We start from the raw sequence: 17,479 nt of genomic DNA, 5'->3' as shown, positions 1-17,479 counted from the left end.
TTGGCCTTCCCCAAAAATGGAACCTTTCCGCTACCTTCAGGTGTAGTGACCACTCCGTTCCCAACATTTGACCCTGACAACTCAGCTTGTCTGCCACTATATTCCTCTTGCCTGGACTGTATCTGGCTGAAAGATCCACTGATTGAGTCACCGCCCACCAGTGCTGTTGTGTTGTCAATTTGTGAAGATGACAGGATACCAGTCCCCCGTTTGTTAACATATACCACCACAGTGGTATTGTCTGACATTAGAACCACGGATTGCCCCCTCACACACTCCTGGAACTCCTGAAGGGCTAAGAAAGCTGCCTTTAGTTCCAAGACGTTGATGTGAAGCTGCTTTTCTTGGTGGTCCCACACACCTGAAGTCAGATCTTCCAAGTGTGCCCCCCAACCTTTGTTCAATGAACCTGAGAACAGAAGGATTTCTGGAGGAGGAGCATGAAGGGTGACTCCTATGGTCAGGCTCCTGTTGTCCAGCCACCATACCAAGTCCTGTCTCACTTCCTTCGAGAGAGGAACTCGTTAGAAGGGAGAATCCTTTGATGGGGACCAAAACTCTCAATAATTTCCATTGAAGAGATTGAAGGTGTAGACTTCTGTGAGGAACAAGCTTCCCCAGGGACGACGAAGGGGAGATGGAACGGGAATCCAAAGAGGACCTGCAGAACTTCTTGCAAGAAGGGGCAGCGAAGTCCTTCTTCCTCCAATGCCTTGGTGGAATGGGACGAATGGATGACGAAGAAGGTGACTAAGAAGATGAGGATGAAGATCTATGACGTCTCTTCTTAGATTTCTTCGCAATGGAGCAGCAGAACTTCTTCAGAAGAGCACCCTCGACTCTCCATCAGGGCTTGAACAAGGGAGTTGGGAGGAGGTGATGTAGAAGGCCCAGGAACAAACTGATGGGAGAGGCAGCGCCGTTGAAGGAATGGTGTTGGCTGAGGAATTTATGAGTGTAGACACACAAGCAGAAATCACAGACAGTGTCGCTGTAAAGACTGACATGGCGGCAGACACTGGGAGACAGGAAGACAAGGTGCAACAGTAGGCCCCCAGTGGTGGAACCGCCTCCCTCCTCATGGGGGGAAACTCCCCCCTCCCCTCAAAAGAACAGAGGTAGCTAAATCAATCACATGATCTCCTAGACACTTCCTGGAACTAGCTCGAGATGAAGCAATAGAAGAACGAGGAGTAAAATCTTCCTAAGGAGATGATGCAGTGAGAGGCACAGGTTACTTACATTGCAATCATTAGACCTGCATCTGCTACAAGTTGGATGAGGATCAGTTTCAAGAGAGGCAAGAAAATGAAAACATGGGTTGTTACCTACCCCAGGACATATCCTCTGAGGCAAGGCCTGCTTAGATGATTCATGGGTTTGCATTTCTCGAATGCAAATACAGATAATCACAATATATCACAGAAACACAAAAGAAAAAACAGAATGAAAAAACCAGAATGCCAAGTTGTAGTAAGAACAGGAAGTCAGTAGAAAAACAGCTTCTTGCTAGAAAGGGCAGTGCATGCCTTGCTTGAAGACAGTTTGAGAGATAACTGGAGACTCATGGCACGTGAAGGGGAGAAGAGGCAGGCTCCGCCCACTCTCTCTCTATTGGCTGACAAACTGATGCCACCAAACCTTGTTCTATTTTTAACCAGATCCAGCTGCGCTACAGATTTTCCCCATACATAAAGACCGGAAGGATTGTTCCATACATGAACGATTAAGTATACTGCACTATAATCCTGATTTTCATTCTAACATGAGAACTGTTTATTACCAATATCAATTTCACCTTCTAAAAACATGGGAAAACATATCTGTACAGGAGGAATGAAACACTACCTGTAAATCCATGCATTTAATATTAGACACAAATAACATCTAAGACTATTCATAACATACCATTACATTAAATACTGGGTTGAAATGCCCAGGGTGACTAGCAGAATGGAGACTGCGTGTGTTTTGCTCCCATCTATTAAAAATAAAATGGAATAAAATGTTACAAAACACATCCAACTTTAGAAATACTTCCATAAGTCTCTGTAGCTGAGAGAGAGAGAGCACACGTCAATTCACATCATCTACCCTTAAAAATGTGGAAGAGAACAATTCTACATATATATATGTGTGTTCTATCTACGACAGCTGCACTGCACAATTGTACCACATATGAAAGCAATATAAAATTTCCTCCAAAATGGAAAAAAAACTGCGTCTTATTTTTCATCCATACCAGTGCTGGAAAATCCTGCCTCCTTTTAAATCACAGCACTTTCCAATATACCTATACTAACATATCACAAAGGAATTATAAAGAGAAAAGTTGATGAGCTAGTGACAACTCTGGTTGCATCCATTGCCCATTCCTAAATTCTGACAGTGATAAACATGAGAGAATCATTTTCCAAGTTTATAATATAGTGAGAAAAAAGGAACAGCTTTAAATTTCAGTGTCATTATGCTGGAACATTAAATCTTGGAAAGAGTAAGAAAATTATAAATGCCTCTATTCCAGACAGCAGTTTTTGATAGATGAATTTCCGTCAAATTTCAAACGTTACAGTTCTTTCAATCAACAACTGTACTTTGTTACTTTCGTCTTATTTTGTGACTGACAGAAAAGTATTGGTTATCTTGTCAGCGTAAAGAATTTTGACTTTTTAAAAAAACATTACAAAAATTTAATACCTGCTAATAACATCCTTATTATCAATTATTATTTTGATGTTGCTACTATCAGATAAACTGTAAAGTTTGTGTCAAGTAAAATTAAACAATAGGGGACCCTCATAAAGACATTTAAACTCTCAAAATCTGTTCATTAAAAATGTATCCAAATTACTTTGTCTTTCAAAACTACAATAAAAGATCATCAGCAAACATGATACCAACTAATGGAGCAACGGAAGTTGTACACAAATTTCATCTCATTTAATGAAGGTTAAAGCTAATGGAACACCAGCTTAAAAATAAAATCCTTGAGATGAACAATCCTCAACTATACATTAACCATACACAAATTCTCCCTTTTGTTTTTGTACTTCAAAACCAGAATCTTATCCTGTACCAACATTCTCAGCTTCTACAGAACATACCTACATGTACAGTAAAACTCTAATTAATATAGCAAATATACTGTATATAATATAATATTTATCTATACTTCTATATGCATTACATATCATAAAAATCTTTTTTTTCTGTCAATTAACTTGTAAAAATATCACCCCTCCATATGAGAGGAAGCAATGAAAGCACAAACATCTATCTGAAAAACTTAACATGACAGAATACTAAAATTTACATTTTTGCCACCTACAATAAATGCATGATGCCAAACAATACTACAACTAATATGTATTCAAACAAAGCAAGCACAGCCACAAAATACAGTAAATAACATACATGCTCAGACTTTATCCCACAAATAGTAAGAATGTGAACTTCCATTAGTTATGCTGTAATGCTACTGACCTGAATATCAATTTTTATTCTGCAGTTACTATCTGCAAGCATAAAAAAAAAAAGATTGTTGCTTTACCATTTTTTATTCCTCTGAGAGGACCAAACCAATTCTCCACTAAATGTTAGAGCAATCTTTAGTGGTTCTGAATTTATGAGTTATTTTGAGATGCTATCTTCCAAGAACTCAGCAGCATCTGTCCCAACCAAAGACCCAACTTGCATGTCCTGGTTTTCTGTATGAAATGCTGTTGAAACAAGGACCCTCTGACATAATGCGAGGTTGGATGTACATGGTCCCAACAAAATACTGACCCTAGTAATACTATACATTTCTATAAACTGCACAAAATTACTATTAATTTACTAGGAATGAGCATTCACACAATATATACATCACTGTCTGAAGTCCTTCAGTAGAGAATTTTTTAAGAGCATTTCCAACTTGAAGGATTTTTATATGAGCATTTTCAACTTGAGTCATGGTGCATTCAGGAATTTTTCAGCCACACAAATGTTTACAGGGTTCTCAAACAGCTGAACATTTAGAACGTAGCTGCAGGTGCTGCAGTATTTGCCAAAATAAAAATTACTCTATTTCCTATTGCCGAGAACACAAATCCCCAGACTACATATACCTTGATGGTATCAGCTACCAGAGAGGTACAGTTACATTATACTGCATAGCAAATAACAAAATAAAAAAAATGACAAATAAGCTATATAAAATGAGTCATATATATGTGTGTGTGCAGTTTAGGATTATCTCTGCTTTCCCACTATTTAATTATACCATTAAACACAATAAAATTTGCAGTCCATCGTTGCCGATGCTTATAATTTACTGCTACTTGTTTTATTACTGTTAAATGTTTTTTGTTGCAGCTGCATGTGGTAGGGAGGCTGCAAGTTGGAAAAAAATTTTTATCCACTGTTTGCATAAATTCTAAGCTTACATTCATAATAAATACTTTTTTAATTTCTCTCTCTTGTGTTAATGGGTACATAATGTGATGTATCTGAGGACCTTAACAAATTTAATACTTTATCCTTGCAACTCTCCTTTCTTTTTTATCATATCATTCTTCCTTACCACATATGCCTACATTAAATTTACCTTTATTAATCTTCACTCCTTGACAATTTCAAATTTGTTGTTGAGACATCTCTATAGCTGTAGTACATTCCAGTGTAATGACACCCAATATTTATTTCACATCAAATTTACATAAAGTAGAATAGGTATAAAGGAATATTAACCTGTTACAGTACCTGACATGAAACCTGTAAGGGCACACTGCAGGCAGTATGAAAGACTCTTTGCGACACCTCTTCGGGCATCAGCTGCATTGCTTTCTGCCTGTCATCAGTTTTCTTGGTCTCTGCCCAATTAGCTGTCCAGTAATTTTAACATATTCCTGCTTAAATTTCCACCAGTCCTTTATGACCAAATTCTTCAGGCCAGTCACAAGCGTAGAAATATGATTCAGAGGCCTGATTAAACTTTGTAATTATCGCTTAACTCAAAAACTTACTTTCCTGCTAAAGTAAGGTTCCACATGGAATTCTTAAAAACAAGCTAAGATTTCTTTTACTTCAACAAAAATTATGGAAAATCTTTACAGACAACTGATATACAAGCAAGACCTCTTTAACCCAGCAACCTTGGAACCTGGCCACTGCTACACTACAGAAGTTGACATTTTAAGACCCTTAAGGGAAACCCCTTATGTAACCTTATGCTTAGTCCACATGCATACTGATGCATTCTCAAAAGGTAAAACCAAGCTTAAAACATGACATAATAAAATCATTACTGCTTCCAAAAATACTGAATAAGGATTTTTGTCAAACTGATTATCAAGTTTTTGCTGGTAAAGTAATTGAAGGCAAAATGCTTGTTGTTGGCTGATACTTGTTTATACTGGAGCAACATACTTGTTTGAAGAAAATCCCATGTGAAATGGTCACTTATTTTATGATGAATATTCTGATAGCTATAACTTATCAGTGGTCTCAGCCATGATGGGCATCTTGAGGTAAGCAAAGTTTTCTCATAGTTTTGTTTCTCTTTTTTATAGTAATGCCACAGTAGGTCATTATTAGCCAATCTTTAAGGAATGGTTTTCATTAAGTATCAATAGGGAGGAAAATGCACCAATGCTGAACAGAATGTATCTTTGAATAATGAATTAATAAACTTTGTGTGAAATGTCACTCATTTTATAATCTGAACATTATAAAGTCAAAATGAATTACGAAATTCAAAGTATAATGGGTTAGCACAAATCCTTTTAGAAAAGCATTTGAATGTCGAAAAAATGGGATGAGATTTCTTACATTATTCACAGAAAAGTTGATATTTACTTGAAACATTCTAATCAGTTGTGATACAAATTAAAGAAATGAGATCTTTACTGAATATATACCTCAGATTTGCTATCATTTCATTAATTTTGCCATCATCTCCAATCTCCACCATTCTTTGATTTTACCTTTACAAGATGTTAAAAAAATTTGATACTTGGTATGCAACAAAAATCATAATCTAATGATAAGAATCTTCACCTTTCAAGTGCTCAGTGCACCAAATATGAAATGAAACTGCAATAAGAAACAGGCCATCTCCACTGAACCACCTCTTGATATCAGAAGTTGTCAACATATTCCAAACATACATTCTGTGCCTACATGTGATATTTTTTCTATTCATTAAGCATTTGATGAACACATGCATGTGGTAAGTAACAAATACAAAATGTAGAAAACGTACTCATGTTTGCTAACAGTGCCACACTGGTGACAGATCCACAAACTAATAGTGGTAGATTAACCCCTCTCCTTACTATCCCAAGTATACTTGTACCATGTACAGTACTGTTTTTATCAATTCCAAATCAGAAGAATCCAAATTGAGTAAAAATCCCATATATTTCTATGATGGGGATACTTTTTCTTTGATGCACTCCTATTTTCTATCCTTCCTCTAAAAATGATATTTTAATGATAAAATAAAGTTTGTTCATACTTACCTGGCAGATATATATATAGCTGTATTCTCCAAGTCCGACAGAATTCCAAAAACTCGCGGCACACGCAGTGTGGGGCCAGGTGGTTAATACCCATTCCCGCCACTGGGAGGCGGGTATCAGGAACCATTCCCATTTTCTATTCAGATTTTCTAGTGCCACTGTCTCCTGAGGGGAGGAGGGTGGGCACTATGATTATATATATCTGCCAGGTAAGTATGAACAAACTTTATTTTATCATTAAAATATCATTTTGTTCATGCAACTTACCTGTCAGATATATATATAGCTGAATCCCACCATTGGAGGTGGGAAGAGACAGAATAGGATTTAGGAAACAAATATATGTAGGCGATTGACGCCTTGGTTCCTTACTTGTTAGCATAGCTGACTTCGTGATTACAGTCACCGAAGCCTGCTTCTGCTTTACTACAGTCTCCAGCAAGGTAGTGACCTATATAGCTGGTGAGTTCTAGATGATCTGTCCACGGGGGCATGACCACAATGGGACTAGATCATAAGACCATACTGTGAGAGCAAAAGGAGCAACGACCAACCACCTGACCGAGAGCATCAACAGGACCTGCCGAAGGGACGCCAGATCGGTGGGAAGTCCCCGTAACCAACTTACAGCTTTCGACATGCCCTCTCCCTGGTCCTGGGAGTCCGACAGAGGTCCAGGCCTATGTTAGCATAGCTGACTTCGTGATTACTGTCACCCAAGCCTGCTTCTGCTTTACTAGAGTCTCCAGCAAGGTAGTGACCTATATAGCTGGTGAGTTCTAGATGATCTGTCCACGGGGGCGTGACCACAATGGGACTAGATCATAAGGCCATACTGTGAGGGCAAAAGGAGCAACGACCAACCACCTGACCTAGAGCGTCAACAGGTCCTGCCAAAGGGACGCCAGATCGGGGGAAGCCCCCGTAACCCTCTTGCGGCTTTCGACATGCCCTCTCCCTGGTCCTGGGAGTCCGACAGAGGTCCAGGCCTAGAAGCGTTATGGGACCGATCTGACGTAAAAAAACAAAATCAAGATTAAAATATACTTCCTAACCTCTAAAGGATAGGATGAGTATCGCTCCCTGCCCGCAACACTGTGTCTGCAGAAGCGACAACAGGTCCTGCCAAAGGGACGCCAGATCGGTGGGAAGCCCCCGTAACCCTCCTGTGGCTTTCGACTTGCCCTCTCCCTGGTCCTGGGAGTCCGACAGAGGTCCAGGCCTAGAAGTGTTATGGGGCCGATCTGGAGTGCGGAAACGTATGGTCCTAGCGAATAGCAGTCTTCGTATGTCGTCTTCACGTCCCAAGTAATGTGAAGCGAACACCGAATTGCTTCGCCAGAAGGTGGTACCCAGAAGATCGCAAAGGGACATGTTCTTCTGGAAAGCCACCGAGGTTGCAATGGCTCTAACTTCGTGAGCCTTAACTTCAAAAGACTCAAGTCACTGTCTTGAACGTCGGAAAGTGCGTCTAAAATGGTGCTTCTAAAAAAGAACGCCAGTGCATTCTTAGAAAGAGGCAAATCCGGCCTCTTGACAGAGCACCACAGACTGTCCGAAGGACCTCGACTTTCCTGAGTCTTCTGCAAATAAAATTTGAGAGCCCTGACAGGACACATGACTCTTTCTGGTTCATGTCCGAGAATTTCCGTCATACCCTTAATCTCGAAGGTCCTGGGCCAAGGGGTAGACGGGTTCTCGTTTTAGCAAGAACATACGGCTTAGAGAACATACTGCATTATGGCCTCTAAAACCTACATGATTATTGATAGCCTGAAGTTCACTAACTCTCTTCGCCGTAGCCAGAGCAGTTAGGAAAAAACCTTCCTTGTCACATTCTTGAGACGCCAAGAAAGAGGCTCAAGGTATTTGACATAAAAATTTAGGACGACATCCAGGTTCCAGGGAGGCGTCCTGGAATGAGGTACCTTGACAGTCTCAAAGGATCTCAAGAGATCGTGAAGATCCTTGTTGTCGGCTGATAGTCTGAATGCAGTTAGACTCAGAGCGGGAAGTTTTGAGGTACCTTTCGAAATGGGGCTGCCTGAGCAGATCTACCAAGGGACGTCCCCATAACCTCCACAGCTCCTGACATACTTCCTCGTGAAGGGTCCACTCGGTCGGTAGAAGCTGCCGCTGTCGACCGAGAAGGTCCGCGCGGATATTCTCCACTCCTGCAACGAACCTCGCAAGGATCGTGATCCCCCGCGCATGGGCCCAAAGCAGGATCTCCTTCGCCAGGGCGAACAGGGACCGGGAACGAGTTCCTCCCTGTTTCTTGAGGTATGCCAGGGCTGTGGAGTTGTCTGAATTTACTTGTACGACTCGGCCTGACACTTGGCTCTCGAAGGATTGAAGGGCCAGCAGGATCGCCCCTAATTCCTTGAGATTGATGTGCCAGGACACCTGTTCCCCTCTCCAGGTGCCTGACACTTTCTCCCCTCCTAGTGTTGCTCCCCATCCCTCCCTGGGAGCGTAGGAAAACAACACCAGGTCGGGGCTCTGAAGGCATAGAGAAACCCCTTCTGCCAACCTCGAGGGGTCGAGCCACTACCTCAGGTGAATCTTGAAAACGGGAGAGATCTTCAGGGTCTCCTCTAGATTCTCCTTGTCTATTCAGTTTTCCGCCAGGAAAAACTGGAGCGGCCTGAGATGAAGTCTTCCCAGGGAAACAAACTTCTCCAGAGAGGAAATGGTCCCCAGCAAACTCGTCCATTCCCTCACTGAGCATATTTCCTTCCCTAGGAAGGATGAGACTTTTTCTAAGCATTGCTACTGACGTTCCTGGGATGGAAAAGCTTGAAAAGCCACTGAATCCATCTGAATCCCCAGATAGACGATGGACTGCGTCGGGATCAGATGGGACTTTTCTTCGTTCACTAGAAGTCCTAGGGACTTTGTCAACTCTAAATTCGCATTCAGGTCCTCCAGACACCTTGACTGTGAAGAGGCTCGGATGAGCCAATCGCCAGGTAAAGCGCGAGATACGAATACCCGCCAAGTGAAGCCATCTCGCCACATTTCTCATGATAATCGTGAAGATCATGGGAGCTGTGCTTAGCCCGAAGCAAAGAGCTCTGCATTGAAACACTCGTCCCCTAGTACAAACCTCAAATACTTCCTCGACTGGGGATGTATGGGAACGTGAAAGTAAGCGTCCTGTAAGTCCAGAGCGACCATCGAATCTCCTGGTCTTAATGCTCCTAAAACAGACTGGGACGTCTCCATCGTGAACTTCTCCTTCACCATGAAGCGGTTCAGTCTACTGACATCAAGGACTGGTCTCAATCCTCCCGACTGCTTCGAACTAGGAACAGTCGGTTGTAGAATCCTGGGAGTCCAGCTCCAGGACTTGCTCCACAGCTCTTTCTCGAGCATTTGCTCTAATAGCTCGAAAAGGATCTGTTGCTTCTCTTGATGGAATGAGGACGACAGATCCCTGGGCGACGTGCACAGAAGTGGTGAGTCGAGAAAGGGGATCTTGTATCCTCTCTCGATAACTTCAAGGGACCAGGTGTCTGCCCTCTTGCTCTCAGGCTCTCGCAAACGAAAAGAAGCCTGGCTCCTACAGGTGTCTGGAGGCGCTGCAAATCACTTCCTGCCCCAAGGTTTTGGGCGGGGCTCCGCCTCTGAAAAGACCTCTACCTCGGGGAGAAGATCTCGAGGAAGAAGCTCCTCCACGAAAGGGCTTCTACTTCCTGGAGGTCTGACCCGACAACGACATCAAAGGGACTGCCGGGCGTCTTGACGAGTGGGCCAAGAGGTCTTGAGTGGCCTCCTTCAAGCTGGAGGAGAGATCCTTGAACAAGGACTGGGGAAGAGATGGCTCGAAAACGGGAGAACAGCAAAGCCCTCTGCGACGGAGAAACTGACTTTGCAAAAGTATGACGCCAAAAGGCATCTGGTGTTCCCAGGCGGTCACCCATCCAAGTACTGACCAGACCCAACGTTGCTTAACTTCGCTGATCGCACGAGAAGCGGTGCTCAACGTGGTATGGCCGTTGGCTGGTAGGGCCATAGGCTGTAAAGTTACAGTACAAGGCCCTCTTCTTCAAGAGGCCCGTACAAAAGAGGGAAGCCAGTTCCTCTGAGCCATCCCTGACTGCCTTGTCCATGCAGTTCAACACGCTGGACAGCTCCCCCAGGCAGATCGAGTCGGGACTCCTAATCCTGACGTCTAGAGCCCCCCAAACACCAGTCCAGGAAATTGAAGACCTCCATGGTTCGAAACAGTCCTTTCAAATGGTGATCCGTCTCCGACATAGTCCAGGACACTTTGGCAGCCGACAGGAGGGGACCTTCTAGGCGCGTCGACCAAGCTAGCGAAGTCTCCTGGGACAACGAAGGAACTCTTGAGCCGACGTCCTCCCGGTCTCTTACCACATACCTGCCTTGCCGCTCAGCTTGGACGGAGGCAGGGCAAAAGAAGTCTTGCCTTGGGTCTTCCTTCCTCCATCCAGGTGTTAACCTTCTTGAAGGCCTTCTTCGTCGCCAGAGACGAAGTCATCTTGACAAACCCCGGCGCTCTCCTCGTCTAGGACGAAGCAAACTGCGAAGGAGGAGAGAGAGTGGCCGAGGGTTTGAAACTTGTCGCCAAACAAGTCCTTAAGAAAGGCCGGCTAACACCTGGTAGTCCGTAGACGAGGAAGGGGGAGGCTGCTCAAGGACTGCAGGCTCCGACTCACAAGAGACTTCTCCCTCTTCAATGGGAGAAAACGAAGGCCTTGCGGTCCAACACGCAGATGGGATCTCGCTTCCCGCAGACTTTGATTGCTCTGAAGCGTCACCGAGCAACCAAAGAGGCGTCCTCCCGAGAGTCCATCCGGCGTCCTGCACGGCAGCGAGAGAGCGTCCTGACGAGCAGCTACAGAAGCGTCCAGGATAGCTGCTTGCGGAGCGTCACGATGGCGACCAGCCGGCGTCCTGCACAGCAGCGAGAGAGCGTCCTGACGAGCAGCTACAGAACAGAAGCGTCCAGGATAGCTGCTTGCGGAGCGTCACGATGGCGACCAGCCGGCGTCCTGCACGGCAGCGAGAGCGTCCTGACGAGCAGCTACAGAAGCGTCCAGGATAGCTGCTGCGGAGCGTCACGATGGCGGTCAGCCGGCGTCCTGCACGGCAGCGAGAGGAGCGTCCTGACGAGCAGCTACAGAAGCGCCCAGGATAGCTGCTGCGGAGCGTCACGATGGCGGTCCAGCCGGCGTCCTGCACGGCAGCGAGAGGAGCGTCCTGACGAGCAGCTACAGAAGCGTCCAGGATAGCTGCTGCGGGCGTCACGATGGCGGTCCAGCCGAGCGTCCTGCACGGCAGCGAGGAGCGTCCTGACGAGCAGCTACAGAAGCGTCCAGGATAGCTGCTTGCGGAGCGTCACGATGGCGGTCCAGCCGAGCGTCCTGCACGGCAGCGAGAGGAGCGTCCTGACGAGCAGCTACAGAAGCGTCCAGGATAGCTGCTTGCGGAGCGTCACGATGCAGCAGAGCGTCACGATGGCGATCCAGCGAGCTGTGAGCACGACTGGGAGACGAAGCATGCTTGACAGAAAGGCCCCCCAGTCAATATATTGTGAAATAGGCTACTTACTTGGGAAGTCTCAACTCCCGCTTAGCCTACGAGTACTAGAATTTGGCTCGCCTACGTTAGGCCGGTAGATATAAATCAGTCTCGGCGAGATAAAACCTATTCTCGTCGTTTTAACTAAAATTATGGTAGGTTATCTCCTCACCCTGACTAAAACTAATGTTTGATACCGACCTGAGTAAATTATGGCATCTTTAACGTTTACCGTGCTACTTTGAACTCGCGAAAGCGTTTGTTTACTTTTTACTAGGAGGCAGCCATTGCCTACGTGACGTCACTCTAGTCCCGCTGCTCTCGGTAGACTATCTCCAAAAACAAACCTTACATTTCCTTTAATAACTCCATAAGTGTTTGATTTTGTTGTAACAACATAGTTACGAAAACTTTATTGGACATATCCTCTTCAGCGTCCGCCTTACGAGTCCGTTTTCACGACGTGCACTTTGACTGACCCAGCGTTACTATTGTTTCTTCTTTATTATCGCTTGACTCGCTCAATCTATGCACCTTCGCAATAGATAATATTTGTTAGCCATCTTCCAGATGCAAAAAGGAGCACTATTAGTCCGAGAATGAAATCCTGAACTAATAAATTAGCAGGGTGGGAGGCAAAGTAAGCGATCATTTATCAAGCAAACCTGCCCCTACACCTCATGCATATAAAGTGAGGATCTACCAAACTTTCGGTAGCCTCACCTTAAACTCATTCACACAACATACTCTGAAGCTAGCATAACTAGATCCAGACATCATCCAAAGAGCAATCAAAAGCAAATTCCACAAAAGCGTATGCCAATCCACAATCCAAAGACAAAAACCAAAAGTCAAATAGAATACTTAAGTGGAAAATAACGAGTTTACGAAATCCAAAGACGGAGGTACTGAAAACAGTTGTTGACAGTACCGGCGACAGAGAAAATCTGAATAGAAAATGGGAATGGTTCCTGATACCCGCCTCCCAGTGGCGGGAATGGGTATTAACCACCTGGCCCCACTGCGTGTGCCGCGAGTTTTTGGAATTCTGTCGGACTTCGGAGAATACAGCTAAAAGCCTAATAATTTCCAAAGTATTGATGTTAAAAAAAAGAAATGCATATTATCCTATAAAGAACATCTGAAAAATAAATAAAATACATACTTATTCTTTTATGCATATTTGCAAAAAAAAATCCTGAAAGGGAAAGGGTTGAAAATGTGCCAAACTACAGACTTCTGAATGAAAATGGTTCAACCTGCATGATTAAGATTTCCTTAGCAAGGCAAAGAAGTGAAGACCAAACCAATAAATTGCATAAAAACTCCTTGGTAAAAATTCAGTAAAAATGCAAGAAGCAAACAGAACTGACCATTCCACTAAAAATACCAAAAGCTCATACAGTACTAATTAACCACAACTGTATCAAAAAAAGATTAATCTACTGATAGTAGAAATATATGGAATGAAACGAAATTTCCCCCCAAAAATGATTTTGATATGTATGAAGATAATGCACAGCAGATAATGGACATTACTTCAGTGTGAAAAGTTTACCATTGGTGTTAAAAAGGTCCAAACTACAGAACCTGTTATTATTATTATTATCCAGAAGATGACTCCTATTCATATGGAACAGGCCCACAGGGGCCACTAACTTGAAATTCAAGCTTCCAAAGAATATGGTGTTCACTTGAAAGAAGGTCAACGGGGATGAAAATTCTACTGGTCTTGGCTCAAGGCAAAGATTGAGCTCCCCAAACAAAAGTTTTTGTGTTACCGAGCAGTTTAGCAAAACCATTCTCAAATTTAAAGTTTTGACTGATGAACAAATGCAAATATACCAATAATAACTGGCAAAGAGACTTGAGTCACATATAAAAAGTATGATGAAAACTTGTTGGTATGTTTACAATTACACAATACTGTTTAAAATTTAAGAGCAAAAAGTTAAAAATTGAAGAGTGAGTGATGGTGCAGTTATACCCTTAATGAAATACGGATGGCCACTCCTTGACAAGTGACATTAAAATCTGTCCCTCAAACCGTTCAGAGGTATCAAAGCCAAGAATCAATCATTCTATGTAACGTCCCCTTACCTTTACAAGATTTATGAGACAAAAAAATTTCATACATCTCTGTAAATGTGTGTCAATTGTCAAAAAACCGAACACCCTCTAAGAACAGGTCAGATTTTATAGCATGAAAAAAATTAATTTCACCACTATCATGTAAACAAAGTAATATGAAGCAAAAACTCACTACAATCAAATAACAGCACCATGCCACTGTCAATTTCCCTTGTGCACAGAGCAATTTGGGGTTACCATAGTCCCTTTTATCAAGTATGGATATAAACTACTTAATCTGAAATGTTCCTGTACACAGTTACAGGGTCAACTTAGGCACTGGTTTTCATTTTGTTTCAGTAAAAAAAAAAAAAAAGAAATAAATAAAACCAAATGCAAGCTACTCCATTACGACTTACCATACAAAAAAATATTTTCTTGCAGACAACATTTACAATTACAATGACAAACAGTTAAGTCTACTCTTAAAGGTACAGTACAATACTTAAAAAAAAAAAAAAAGACCTGCAGTGTTAAAATATATCTCTACACTGAAATTCGAAGAGGGCCAGATAAAACAACTGGTGCTTTCCCAAAATGTAATAACAAAAGTGATAGAATCTACCATTGGTAACTATATTTCCCTACGGGAATGTTCTTCAAAAGTATTTCCCAGAAGATTTCTAGCACTTAAGAAAATCCAATTAAAATACCATCACTTTAAATAATATGGAAAACACTCAGCTCTATGAAAATTATAAATTTACTCCAACCAAAACCCTTGGAAATTACTCTTTCTTTTTGCTTGAATCCCCATTGGAGGTATTCTTGCTTCCCTGAACAGCAGCAACAGAACTCTTCAGCAAATTTGCTAGGGTCTGGAGGGCAGACGAGAAATACTTCTGTAGAATACCGTGTTGTTTCATTCCAGGAAGCAGCACAATGACTGTAACTATAAAAAAGAAAAAAAAAAATCATTCAAAACACGAATGTAGTACTGTACTTCTTGGATATCAGTAAGGTTAGCAGATATGCATATACAGTAATAGACAAAAAAAGTTAAAACAGTGTCAAAAATTTTATGAGAAAGAGAAACTTTAACAATATGAACATGAGAATGATCATTGATAATTTTTTATAACTAGAGTACACTGTATTACGGAATTACCAGTAGTTCTCCATCTATGGTAATCATACAACCTTGGGCAAGTAAAATCAACACTGGAGTTTAGGTAAGCCCTCTACATACAAAGTTCCATTCCAAGAGCCTGTTTGAAAGTTCAACTTCTTCTTAAGTTGAAGTTAGCCTGGGCATCAAGCATCATGTTTAACCTACTGCACATAGCACTGTACAATAATAATTTTCTTTCCAGGCTATCTAGTCTTTGTACATGAACTACAGATAGGCGTCAACCTATGACAGGTGCAGGTTTCAACAATTGGCATTTATGACAGTAGCAAAAAAATTTATGAAAATAAAAATATAAAAAAATTATACAAATTTACAAAGCATTGTGCAGCAGACAGCTATCAAATATTTATATCCAGCATGGCATGTGATCATACAGTTAAACAATTTAAGAGTGTACGGTTAGGTTGGAAGGATTGAGAAAGTTTGACCTTCGTCCATTTAAAATGTTTACACCAGAGATCTCTGCTGCATACTGACATTTAATTGTGCTCCAGCTGCAGTTTGTAGCAGTGTATGATCAAACAGTGGACCCCAGACCATCCGTGTTTCAAGATTCGCATATTCACCTATTCACAAATTTTTCTGTGGAACATAACTCCAAATGATTCACAGAAAATTTGCCTACTCGTGGATTTTTTCGTATTATTATTATTGGTGAACTGGTACAATACATGTACACAATACCGGGGTCTAAGCAATGTCAGGCAGGGCAGCTGATCGGGACTACAAAGTCTACCCCAAAGCCAAATCAAAGTCCTTCAAAAGAAGGCATCACGGCGACCCCATATAAAAATGGGAACAAGCTGGGAAGAAGAGGAAGATATTATTATTATTATTATTATTCAGTAAATGAAACCTATTCATATGGAACAAGCCCATAGGGGCCATTTACTTGAAATTGAAACTTCCAAAGAATATGGTATTCATTAGGAAGAAGTAAGAAGAAGTTAAGGGAAATACAAAAAGAAGATATACACTTATTAAAATAAAGAAAAAAATAAATTAATAAAAAGAGCATATATCTAAAATATTCACTAATTATTTACATTTTATTTTCGTGACAAAATACTGGACACTTTTATGATAAAAAAATTATTTACTAATTTTCAAATAATATTAACCCTTAAACGCCTACTGGACGTACCATACGTCGACTAAAATTGTCTGTTGGGTGTCAAGTGGACGTACCATACATCGACTAAAAATGCTTTTTTCAAATATTCGCGGAAAAATAATTATAGGCCTAGTTTGTGAAAGGTTTTAAATCACGCGCCTTGAGGGATGCTGGGAGTTTTGTTTATAAGCGTCACCCAGACGCGCATGCACGAATTTCCTCCTTCCCGTACCAGAAAGCATCAGCGCTGCATCGTCCGAGAGCGATTTTTTGACGCATCCATGTTTTGCAGAACTTTGGCGAGTGTTTGCGTATTTGTGAGGCAACAGGACGTTTGCAGAGGTGTCCCAACATCGTCAGGACCGTGAAAGGTGCATATTGCCTGTCGGTGAGTGAGCGTGTGAGACGAGTTTTAGACTGGGATGCTGGAGAGGGACCAAGCACCCAAGATGACCCAGCTTCTCAACGCCGTGTTGTGCAGCCACGTGTGACCGAAGGGGACCAAGGACCACATCCTGTGCCTTTTACAACCCCTAGGAAGCATCGGGGTGTCCTGGGGGGCATCCGTAAATTTTTGAAAAAAACTTTTCCTTCGCTGAAAATCCTGGCATTTCTTGAGTCACCTTGTCGTAATTTTTTCGCCGTTTTATATTATTCGTTACATAAAGTGTTATACATCAAAATGTGTGCAATTTCATGTAGAATACAACAAAAAATAAATAATTCTTTTAGCTTTTAACAGTTTTGAAATATTTTCATTTAAATCACGATAACTGACAAAATTTTAACATTCGGTCAATTTTGACTCGACCAAATGCTCAAAAAAACGCAATCGTAAGCCAAAAATTCTTACATTCTAGTAACAATCAATCATTTACCTTTATTCTGCAACAAACGGAAAGTCTCCAGCACAATATTTCGATTTATGGTGAATTTTTGAAAAAACTTTTCCTTCCTTCGCTCCGCAAAAAATCCTAGCATTTCTCAAGTCACATTGTCGTAATTTTTTAATGTTTTATATTATTCGTTACATAAAGTGTTATACATCAA

General features: G+C 41.9%; 1 protein-coding gene and 1 pseudogene across 3 annotated transcripts in view; both read right to left on the bottom strand.

The window, feature by feature from the left end:
• Positions 1 to 1,849: 1,849 nt before the first annotated feature.
• Arl6IP1 (ADP-ribosylation factor-like 6 interacting protein 1) overlaps positions 1,850 to 17,479 on the bottom strand; it is a 39,560-nt gene continuing 23,930 nt past the window's right edge. The window contains exons 6-8 of one of the 3 annotated variants that reach the window (XM_067090880.1): positions 13,076 to 15,075; positions 12,271 to 12,463; positions 1,850 to 6,457 (exon numbers count right to left, since the gene is read on the bottom strand). In XM_067090880.1, coding sequence (XP_066946981.1) covers positions 14,912 to 15,075 — 164 coding nt within the window. In that variant the 3' untranslated portion in view covers positions 1,850 to 6,457; positions 12,271 to 12,463; positions 13,076 to 14,911. Of the gene's footprint in view, positions 6,458 to 12,270; positions 12,725 to 13,075; positions 15,076 to 17,479 lie in introns of all 3 variants that reach the window. The other 2 variants (XM_067090866.1, XM_067090873.1) reach the window with 2 other exon arrangements.
• LOC136838380 (5S ribosomal RNA) lies at positions 10,393 to 10,509 on the bottom strand (annotated as a pseudogene).

The sequence above is a fragment of the Macrobrachium rosenbergii genome, chromosome 4 (assembly GCF_040412425.1).
Source record: "Macrobrachium rosenbergii isolate ZJJX-2024 chromosome 4, ASM4041242v1, whole genome shotgun sequence".
In the NCBI taxonomy this organism is placed as follows: Eukaryota; Metazoa; Arthropoda; class Malacostraca; order Decapoda; family Palaemonidae; genus Macrobrachium; species Macrobrachium rosenbergii.
This window is presented reverse-complemented; position numbering and strand designations above follow the sequence as displayed.